The sequence below is a fragment of the Camelina sativa genome, chromosome 3, assembly GCF_000633955.1.
Source record: "Camelina sativa cultivar DH55 chromosome 3, Cs, whole genome shotgun sequence".
In the NCBI taxonomy this organism is placed as follows: Eukaryota; Viridiplantae; Streptophyta; class Magnoliopsida; order Brassicales; family Brassicaceae; genus Camelina; species Camelina sativa.
In genome coordinates, this window is record NC_025687.1 from 25,366,327 (window position 1) to 25,378,000 (window position 11,674).

General features: G+C 33.3%; 1 protein-coding gene and 1 long non-coding RNA gene across 2 annotated transcripts; both read right to left on the reverse strand.

The window, feature by feature from the left end:
- Positions 5,668 to 8,768, reverse strand: LOC104778057 (ABC transporter G family member 12-like). Its single transcript, XM_010502422.2, has 8 exons — positions 8,540 to 8,768; positions 8,163 to 8,242; positions 7,613 to 8,077; positions 7,396 to 7,518; positions 7,183 to 7,314; positions 6,527 to 7,087; positions 6,329 to 6,436; positions 5,668 to 6,158 (listed from the first exon to the last, which is right to left on the reverse strand). Exons 1-8 carry the CDS (start codon positions 8,766 to 8,768, stop codon positions 5,796 to 5,798), a joined length of 2,061 nt encoding a protein of 686 aa, XP_010500724.1. The 3' UTR covers positions 5,668 to 5,795.
- Positions 10,489 to 11,258, reverse strand: LOC104778058. Its single transcript, XR_766382.2, has 2 exons — positions 11,075 to 11,258; positions 10,489 to 10,801 (listed from the first exon to the last, which is right to left on the reverse strand). It is a non-coding gene; the product is annotated as an uncharacterized LOC104778058 (long non-coding RNA).

The following is an 11,674-nucleotide window of genomic DNA, read 5'->3' on the forward strand; positions in this document are numbered from 1 at the left end:
CTTAGTTAACAAGAGTGAACTAACACCCGCTGAAGTGCTACTTAGAGACAAACTAGTAGATCAAATGTTGACAAACATTTAGGTTTCAATTCTTTTGATTTGTTATGTTTAACTCTTGTGTGTCTTTCTCATGTTGTCACCATTCTATGTCTCTCATGTTCGTATGTTTTGTTGTGATTAACTCTACTTGTATTCTTTTGTTTCAGGTTTCGGGTCATGAAATGTAGCTGAGGACAGTCACGTGAAGAAAAGAAGCTGTCTTGTTGTGGAACATGTCACAGATTCGGGATGTTTTGTTGATGTGAAGGGTTATGTCTAAATGGTTTTTGATGTTTGTAAGGAGTGTATGGCTTTTGATGTTTGTAAGGATAGTATGGCTTTTGTAAGGGTTATGTCTAAATAGCTTTTGATGTTTGTAAGGGTTGTATTTGTTTGGCAAGGACAGTCACGGTTCTATTTGTTTGGAAAGGACAGTCACGGTTCTGCCTTTTGTAAGGGTTGTAGTTTGTTTGCTTGTGTCTCTACTGTTAGTCTATATATTGGACAACTTTTTCTTCTTCATTTGCAACAACATTTACTCCATTACACCCGCAAACAAACTCTATTTCCTCCTATCTTCACTCTCCTCCTATACCAAATAAAACATAAACTTCCATTACAAAATCCTCCTATACCAAAGAAAAATCCTTCTCCATTACAAATAAATGAAACTTCTCATAAGCCTTCTACTAAACCCAAATTGTCAAAAGATGTCTAATTGGAGTTCCGATCAAGAAGTTGATGATATTGTAGAGGACAAAGTTGATAGTATAGTGGAGGATATCCAATACAACTACACTCACCCAGATGTACCATCATCTTCAATTATCCGAAGAGTCCACATTAATAGAGACCGCGAAGAAGGTCACGTTCGGCTATGGAATGATTATTTTAGTGATAATCCGACTTACACTCAAGCTATGTTCCGCCGTCACTTTAGAATGAACAAACCATTGTTTCTTCGTATTATTAATGCTATTGAGAAATGGAGTCCCATATTTCAGACAAAGGCGAGATGCTACTGGAAGGCTCGGCCTTTCTGCACTTCAAAAATGTACGTCAGCTATTCGTATCATGGCGTATGGATGTTCGGCAGATGCAATAGATGAATATTTATGACTCGCTGAAACAACCGCCCACAAATGCCTTCTACATTTTGTTGAGGGAGTTATAAATCTGTTCGGAGACGAGTATCTCAGAAGACCTACGGTGGAAGACCTCCAACGATTGATGAATATTGGAGAACATCGGGGTTTCTCCGGAATGATAGGGAGCATAGATTGTATGCACTGGGAGTGGAAGAATTGTCCCACTGCATGGAAATGACAATATTCACGTGGATCTGGAAAACCGACTATCGTACTAGAGGCAGTGGCGTCACAAGATTTATGGATTTGGCACACATTTTTCGGACCACCAGGTACGTTAAATGATATCAATATTTTGGACCGCTCACCGGTCTTTGATGATATCCTAGAGGGCCGAGCTCTGAGAGTTTCATACGTTGTCAATGGAAGGCAATACAAAATGGCGTACTACCTAACTGACGGTATCTACCCCAAATGGGCAACTTTCATCCAATCCATTACACTTCCACGTGGTCGAAAAAGCAAAACTCTTTGCTGAAAATCAAGAAGCATGTCGTAAAGATGTAGAGCGCGCATTTGGAATCTTGCAAGCTCGATTTGCAATCGTGAAAAATCCCGCACTTTTTTGGGATAAAGGAAAAATAGGGAAAATAATGAGAGCATGTATCATCCTGCATAACATGATAGTGGAAGACGAACGACATGAACACAATTTCTACTATCCAACAGAGTTCTATCACGGAGAAGGAAGCGGAACTTCCCAAGTCGATTTATCGTATTCTACAGATATGCCAACAACTATAAATAATATGATGAGCATTCGAAATGACCTTCATGATACACAAATGCATGATCGTTTGGAAAAAGACTTGATTGAGCATATCTGGCAAAATTGGGACAACCGCACAATAAATCTTATTCCGAATTTTGTTTAATTTGTTTAATATTTCAACTTTTGTAANCAAATGGGCAACTTTCATCCAATCCATTACACTTCCACGTGGTCGAAAAAGCAAAACTCTTTGCTGAAAATCAAGAAGCATGTCGTAAAGATGTAGAGCGCGCATTTGGAATCTTGCAAGCTCGATTTGCAATCGTGAAAAATCCCGCACTTTTTTGGGATAAAGGAAAAATAGGGAAAATAATGAGAGCATGTATCATCCTGCATAACATGATAGTGGAAGACGAACGACATGAATACAATTTCTACTATCCAACAGAGTTCTATCACGGAGAAGGAAGCGGAACTTCCCAAGTCGATTTATCGTATTCTACAGATATGCCAACAACTATAAATAATATGATGAGCATTCGAAATGACCTTCATGATACACAAATGCATGATCGTTTGGAAAAAGACTTGATTGAGCATATCTGGCAAAATTGGGACAACCGCACAATAAATCTTATTCCGAATTTTGTTTAATTTGTTTAATATTTCAACTTTTGTAATATATGTTCAATATTCCGAATTTTGTAAAATATGTGTAATATTCCAAAGTTTGTAAAATTGTATTGTTTTCAATTTTATGTAATAGAAAATATTTAAATAATTGTTTTGTCATTTTAGATATTTAAAGTTTGATAATTAATCAACATAAAATAAAAAAATTATTATTTAAATGCTTGAGCATCTTTTTTTTGGGTTCTCTAGTAATATGGTGATTTTGCTTAAGTTTCTCTTAGACTTACTTTACTTAATTTATTATTAATTATATAATTAATTAATGTGAGAGTAACTATGGTGGGTTACTCCACTAATGATGGAAAATCGATTCTCTTCTGTATGGACTGAAAAAATATGTTTTTTGTTAAGTTTTTGGGCCCCAATTACAAGAGAAACCATGAGAGCAACTCCCAATAACGATGCTCTAAATGACCTCTAATAAAGTTCATGGTTTAAATGATAATACATTTAAAAGTTCATGGTTTAAATGACCTAAATTTAAAAATTCATGTTTTAAATGACATTTTTCTTGAATTAAGACTTTCATCAAAACGATGTCGTTTTGTTACTAATGGAAAGTGGTTAACGACATTATAATGTATGTTAGTTGCTCAGTTATCAGATTTAACGTTATGTTTTTTTTGTTTAATAACAAAATTTAATGTTTTAAAGAGGTAGTCAACATAAATTGATGTTTTAAATGACATACAACAAAGTTTATAGTTTAAATAGTCAAAACTTGAAAGTTTATGGTTTAAATGACATTTTTTCATTTTAATTCTCATGTAAATTATGTGGGTTTCTATATAACAAGTTTAATAGGTAACGGGTTTAGGCATTCCATATATATTATTTTATACATACAAAATAAAAAACCATTGGAGGAATTTTATTATATACTAGATAAGGCCCGCGTAATAACGCGGGTATAATTTTTTAAAAATTATTGAGAATAATTAAGTAGTAATAGACATGTTTTTAGATTTTATCTTGTAACATTTTAATATTGAATATGAACTTTTCATATTTTAATACTCTCTCAGTTCTATTATATAAGAGTTTGAAGGTTTTTTGCATTATTTTATAATATTTTCTCAAATTTCTATGTACAATTTTTATTAATATAACAATTTATGACTATTTGAACTATGCAATATTTTTTCGGGAAAACGATATATTTTCCCACAAAAAGTATCACATCAAGCTAAATAGAACTCAATCTTTGATCAACAGAAGAAAATCATGATGTTCTTTTTTTTTCATTTAATTTGTTTTAGTTAATTTAATTCAGTTTAAATTAGGTTATATTTGTTATATTATTTTATTTAGTTGGTTCAGTAAATAGTGAACCGAGCAAAACCGATGTTTGTGGGTAATTAGGTGAAAACTATATTTCAAAGGAGATATAGATCTTGAACTATGGAGTCTGAGAGATATAGATTGAGAAATATATTCTCGAAGATATATAGCACGTGGTAATAGATTGAGCTATATCTGGCTTGATATGATATTCTCTTGGAGAAGTATATCGTTTTCCGTATATTTTCTTATTGGTTGAAGTTTTATAAATGACATAATATTTATTGTTTATTAATGTTTGTGTTTTTATCCAACAACTCTTATAGGACATGGAGTACCATTTAAATATCTATAACATCGTAATAAACCATATTTTAAGTTTAATTATACATTTCATCTTAATGCATAGAACTAAATATTTTATATCAAACACAATTAATAAATCATATCAAGTCTATATCTTAGTAAGAATTGAAAATACAAATAAAAATTAACAAAATATAATTTGCAATAAAACTGAATCAACATATTTAAGATATATTTGTTATGTTGTTATCTCATAAGTACTAATTTTAACTCATTTCATAATCAATTTTAAATAAGTGAAAGTTATAAAATAAAAACATATATAAAGATATATAGACATTACCATCAAATTAGTGAAGATTCATTCCTATAAATTATAATATATTTCGTATTATCTTATGTTTTAACATATGCATTACAAAAATACATGTGTTCAAATTATAAAATCAAACATAAAAAATATGAATAATATTCTTGAATCAATTTTTTAAAAATGATACATATTAATATTTGAAATTTTTTTAATCTAAAATAAATTTCATCGTTAGACATTCAGTTTAGTAATCACATTTAACTATCTATTTCATCGTAAAACCATAATTCACTTCTTCATGTATTAGAGTTAAAATTTTAATAAAAAAAAAACTAATATGAGCATCATATGAGATAATATGTATATTGGTTAGTATTTTAAATTTAACAATAAACAATCAGTAAAAAAATCAGTTAACATCCACAAAAAAAATTGGAAATTCAAAAATATCTTAAATATTATTCTACTATATGTCGTAATTTCATAAGTAATACTTTTGTTAGTTTTCATCAATTAACCAAAAATTCATTCCTACAAACTCAGTTTTTCGATTTTTCTTTCAGGTTTCTCATATTACTACATGCATTAAAATCTTTAAAATAAAACATGTAAAACTATATTAATACACATCATGTATTGAAATATTTTTTTAAGTTCATTACTCTTTCAAGGTTTTGTGTGCTTACTTACAATAAAAAAAATATATTACAACAATAAATACAATTTATATTCGACTAAAATTATGTTAAATAACTTATGTTATTCTTTTTAACTTTGTTATTCATTATTTATTGATTAATATACATGTTTAATTAATTTCGTTTTTGTTAACACATGTCAAATTTTATTGAGAACACACGTATAATATAATTAGAAAGTATATTAATTTTGTTAGTTTTCCTTTTTGATTTAGAAAAATATTATTTTTTTATAATATAAACATGTAAAATTCTGTAAATAAAATTAGACACATGTCATGATCTAATCAATATATTTGACATGTGTCACTATCTTGTTAATGAGTAAATTTGACATTTTTTAAAATATAAACATATAAAATTCTGTAAATAGAATTAGACATGTGTCGACATCTAATCAATATATTTGACACGTGTCACGATCTTGTTAATGAGTAATTTTGTCATCAAGGTTTATATAATAAGATATGTATACGATGAGAAACTACTGTATATTGAAGGAATGTTCAATAACAATGCTGAATCATAGAATCATGAGATGTTGGATTGTATGTGCAAAACAGATTAGGAAACAAAGTGTATACACATATATATTGATATAGTCTTTAATGAATTGGAGAGGTAAGACCTTCTTGAGAAGAAAGTGAGTGTGGAGGTTGGTGTCTCCTTGATATTGAAGATAGAGATGGAACTTTCTTGAAAGAAGGTCTCTTTTTGAGACTCTTCATCGTTCTCTTTGCTTGAATAGCTTTCAAAGCCGGCTCTGCTGTCTCCTTGAGCTTCAAGACTATGAAGAAGAGAATGCGGTAACACACAAGGATCAACACGATCGCTGCTAAGTCCCACCACTTAGAATGTGTGACTTGCACTCCGAATATCTTGTTTATCACTTGCTCTCCTGTCATCTTGGGTTCCCCCGCAAACATCGGGTCAAACTCTAGACCAAGAAAATCGTTCTTGTATGCTCCCTTCAGTTTATAAAACAAGAAACCAAAAACATGTTAGATACCAAAGACTCACCAACTTCTTATCAAAACTAATTGACAGTGAAACTTCAATGAGAGATTCACAATATTTGCAAGCTAAACGCTTCAACAATAGTATTGAATGCTTCTTGTAAATAAAGCAAAGAGAGTACCTGAATTGCCCAAGAACCATAGCTCATGTACGAAATTGGGTAACGCCAGAAAACCTTTGGAAGATCAGGAAGTAGACGGAAGAATCCAGAAGTCATCATGATGATTCCCTATTAAAGAAACATGATCAAGAACACTGTTTCAGATACCGAGGATTACAAAACAGAGGATTCTTGAAATAGAGAGGGTAGGTTTCTTACAATGATACCAGCTCCAGTGATTAGACCCATCAAGAAGTTTGGAACAAGAGAAGCTACAACCATCATGAGACTCTCAATGACCGAGACAGAGAAGAAAATGTTAAGACAGAAGAAAGCCCAATGCGAGACTCCAGGACGGAATTTCACCATGTTGTAAGTGATACTCCCTGTGATGAGCGAAATCGCTACCAAGAACGGGAAAGAAGAGACGTAGTTCGATATGATGTAAACCGAAACGCCGTAGTAACCACTCAACCTCTCTTTATAGAACACTTTCATTTCTTCAATGAAAGAAGGAAACCCTCCAATGGACATGAACGTCATAAAACCTGTAATGAATCCACCACAAGAAACACGAGCCAAGATCGATGTGTAGCTGTGTCCTACATCGTAAAAGATCGTCCCGACACAGAATGATACGACAATGTAGATCACAATTCTTGACCAGTAGTATCCAATATCGCGACACATGTTCACAAATGATCTACTTGTCAAAGTTCGTAGCTGTTTAAACCAGGTCGCTTCACTTCCCTTTCTCACTTCCATCGAATGATGTCCTTCCTGTAAAACCCCGAAAACAGAACACAGAAGGTTTCAATATACAAACTTGTCTTGGATTCTTAAATGAGTGAAACAGAGAAGAAGGGTTTGCTTACCATACTAGCTAATTCACGGATCCGAGATTTTGTGGATTTAGCATAGACTGAACGGCGGTAATTCTCAACAAGTCTAGCTTTGATCTCAGACGTTGCTAGATTCATCAAAGGATCTGATGTAGCTGGTGTGTCCTGCAATAAAAGATATTGAGAGTCTTTATTCGAAGGAGTCTCTACAGCCTTGTTCAAAGTTTAAAGATTTAGATATCTCACCCGAATCCTCTGAGATCCTTTGAGTGTAGCTGTAACGGTATCAAAATCTGAGTTTATACATCTTAGGAAATGGTCAGAAGGGTTCCGTTTCTTCGGGCAAGGAAACCCCGCTTCAGCAAAGAACTGCAAACAAAACACAGAGAGAGAGTTATGCGTTTAGCAATCAGACAAGCACAAATTTTCTTGAAAACCAAGAAAGCTAGATCTCAGTTTTTACCTCAACAGCAAACTTGGATTCACCAAAATAAACAGTCTCACCACTAGAGAGCAAGAAAAGATCATCAAAGAGAGCGAAAACTTCGCTACTAGGCTGATGAATCGACGAAACAACGGTTCTATCTCCATCCCGAGCAATGTTCCTTAGCGTTTGAATCACAAAGAACGCAGAAGCACTGTCCAAACCGCTAGTTGGTTCATCAAGAAACAGAATCTGCGGCCGCGTTAAGATCTCTAACGCAACGCTGACACGTTTCCTCTCGCCGCCACTCACTCCTCTAGCGTGCCAGTTACCTATGACTCTGTCTGCACAGTCTTGAAGACCAAGCTCAATTATAGTTCCTTCAACAATGCCGTTGACTTCTTCTTTGGTCAAATCACTCGAAAGCCTTAGATGTGCTGAGTATGTTATTGTCTCCCTAACCGTTAGTGTCCCCATCAAAATGTCCTCTTGTGTTACATAAGCCTATCCATTCAATAATAATTTCAATTAAAAAAAATCCTAAACACACACCAAAAATAAAATTCGGATATATCAAATTAGTACTTACGACGAGGCCGTAGTCTAGTCTTGCCTTCTTCCCATTCAATAGAAGATTACCAGTCATGATCACGTTTCTTGCGAGTCTACCTAATATACATGAGATCATTCGGAACAATTTAATATATAATTCTATTTATGATCTGTTAATAACCAAATTATACATCTGAATTATAAGTGTTACTTAGAAACAAATTATACCATCTATTGTATATCTAAAAGAATTCATAAATAGATATAACATTTCTATTTCACAAAACGAAACAAAAAGATCATTAGTAAAATAGAAATTTTATAATAGTAGGTAAAATTGGTGATAAGAATTACTACTGTCTATATTATGATATATCTATGAAAAGATGTCTCACTCAGTATAAGAAAACGAACCTGCGAGAGAATCAAGAAGCGTGGACTTGCCGGATCCGGAAGGACCCATAATGGCCATGATCCGACCGGGTTCAGCGTGACCGTTTAATCCATCGAGCAACCTTCGAGTCGGACCACCAGTAAAGTTTGGTATAACCACCGTCAAATCTTCCCACGCCAAGTACGCACCACGACCAATCTCAGCCGAAGGAGGTGGACGCTGGCCATTGCTCGTACTCTCTACTTCCATATTTTTGTGTTGGAGATCAAAACTTACTTAGAGAGAGAGAGGGAGAGAGAGGGAGAGAGAGTTATTTTGTTCTTCTTCTTCTTCTTCTTCTTCTTCTTCTTCTTCTTTAAGGTTTTTGTTTTTATTGGTTGGAGAGTGAATTATAAAAAGATAGTGATTAATCTTTGTAGGCCTAAAGATTTTTTCTTAGGTGAGAGCAACAATCAACAAACAACTAATTATATTTAATGGGTGGCTTTAATATGATGATAACCATATATAGATACACGTCTATGATATAGTTTTTCTTTTTTCATTTAATGTGAGAATGAGAGTTTTGATGAACGGAGGTGTAAGTAATATTTATACAATCGTCCATGTGTAGTAAAGTAACCACCCACCACTTATTGACATATATATATACGTATGCATTGTGAATATATAGATGTATAAAATACTTTTTATATGTCGGATCTTGCCAATTAAATTAGTAGCAAGAAATTTAGCCACACGGATGGCAAATGATATTTTGTAAAATGGAATCAACCCGTATGATTCAATGGATTGATAATGATAGTTTGCTAAAATTATCATTTGCTCACACCTGAAAATGTATAACCCTTTAGTTTTTGTACTCTTTTAGAAGCTAGCTAGAAAAGTGATATATTGCTATTAGTGAAGGATTGCTATAGGTAAAACTAAAATTAGAAAAGCATCATAGTATTTCGTTGAAATGTTAAATCAAGAGAACAGATAAATGATGATATTGATATAAAGAGGTAGAGAAGCTCACAACGAGTCTTCACAGGTGTTAAATGAAAAGGGAAAGGAATTGAATGCTTGGTAGTTGCCACCGATACAGTTATTTTGTATTATGGTTCATTATTTCTTTTTGGTCTATCCATTTATTATCTTCATGATTTTATGGGTTATATGTCTTTTTAGCTTGGTGTAGCTTTGTCTAACTACATTTCTAAGCATTGGCTACTAGTGTGTTTAACACAAACCGAAGTTATAGATCTCTGACTTACTAATTATATCTAAATACTACTTGTTTATTGATTTCTTGGTTTGTTCAGATGAAAAATATAAAACTGACACTAAATAAAGTAGCTACGTTTCACATTGTTTTGGTACGAAAAAGGGGGACACAAACAGATTACCAAAAAAGAGAGAGAAACGCAGATTTTAAAATCAACAGAATCTAAGGTATGTTCTTATCAAGCCCTTAGCCTATGGTACAATCAAATTTTTACAACATAGAAAAACGTAACAGTTCCAACGGCTCCACATGTACATTTTTCTTTTCTTAGTAATTTCAGCAGTAATTTATGGTTTTAGCCATTAAAATATGTCCATACATTCACATAAATATTAATGTGGGACTTGCTCTATGCACGAAGTATAGATGATTGCAACGTACAACAGAAATCATGCATCATGTGAGTAGGAAGAAAGTACAACAGCTCGCTTATCGCCACTCATCAACCTTTGATGATTTCTGTTAACTGAACATATATATAAGGTAGTTACGGCTATAGACAAAACACGATGTCAATGCCATTGATAGAGAAAATTCCGTAAATGCCAAGCCAGAAATGTGGAATAGTTTTAGTTAAGAAGATGTCAACTAAATTCCATGTTCAGACCAGCAAATACGGAAATTTTAGTAGAGAAGATTCATTTAGTCGATCATTTTCACATGTACATGCAAGTTCTTCAACCTAAATATGAATCAATAGACTGAAAATTAAAACATCTTCCTCATCCAATGTATTTTTTTTTTTTTACCAACACAAAGCATTAAAACAGATCTCATGGTGTTTAAACGCAACAAATCCCATACAAAGGCATAAGATTAAACAACGCAAAAGCAGCCAAACCCTACATAACTGCAAAAAAAAATTTGTCCAACACTCACGCCTTGTAACCGTACCTTACAGATAGAGAGAGGATCCCAAATACCGAGAGATGTGGAAACAACTCTCCATACCAAATCATAATACAATCAGTAACGTCTTCTCGGGCTTCGTGAACGCTGGGACCTCCCAGACCTGCAAATACCCAGAAAAAAAACCCAATGATCAATAAATGATTAATATGTCTAAAGGTGAAACTACTTGAAAAGTCGCATGTGATTGATTCATTGGGAGAAAATAAGTGCTTAGGACAATATAGTACTTTGTCTATGGTTAAAAGGTTTGAGATATATAATCTTTGTGTCTACATATTCAAGGCTACACTACACTTCAACAAACCGCAAGAGCAGACAAGTCGTGGTACTTGGTTAATGAGAGGGGAAACAGAAGAGTAATAAGGTTACCAACCTCTGGTTTTTTCTCCAGTGAGATCCACCAGAACTGGGACCACTGCTGAATGCCCAGTCAACAGTGACATTCTGCGTTAGAAGCTCAGCACCATTCATTGCTGATATCGCCTTCTGTGCATCTTCTTTCTTCTCATATTCTATCAAAGCATAGCCCTGATCAAAACGACAAGGGAAAGTGTACAAGTTAAATACAACTTGCATAAGAACTCACGCAAACTGATAAAAAAAAAAAAAATTGATCCGTAAACTCCCTCTAAAACACAGCTTATCATACTCGGCTCTTCATTTCTGATAGTTAACAATATATGGATTAAAACATAAAATATGTCTAAGAGGAGAGCATCAACTGGGATAACACAGCATTGCAGCTGACAGACTACATCTGTTGTATCTATCATAACAGCATTATAAAATAGCAAAGTTTTGCATATCATTTTTGGCTCTCCATTCCTAATACTTAGCATTACACTGATTAACACATAACAGTATGTTGAATAGGAGAGTCATCTTGGACACACTTTACAGAATATTACATCTCTAACGTCCATCGTGAATCAAAATAACATAGCAAAAAACTTAGCTTCACTATAGCCAACAA

Bases quoted from the DNA above. Each gene is read 5' to 3' on its own strand.
- LOC104778057 (XM_010502422.2), bottom strand. From the start codon at position 8,768: ATGGAAGTAGAGAGTACGAGCAATGGCCAGCGTCCACCTCCTTCGGCT. The intron at 7,088-7,182 runs GTAAGCAAACCC...GGGGTTTTACAG, and splicing joins TCCGTGAATTAGCTAGTATG to GAAGGACATCATTCGATGGA. The intron at 6,159-6,328 runs GTACTCTCTTTG...TATAAACTGAAG, and splicing joins ATGGTTCTTGGGCAATTCAG to GGAGCATACAAGAACGATTT.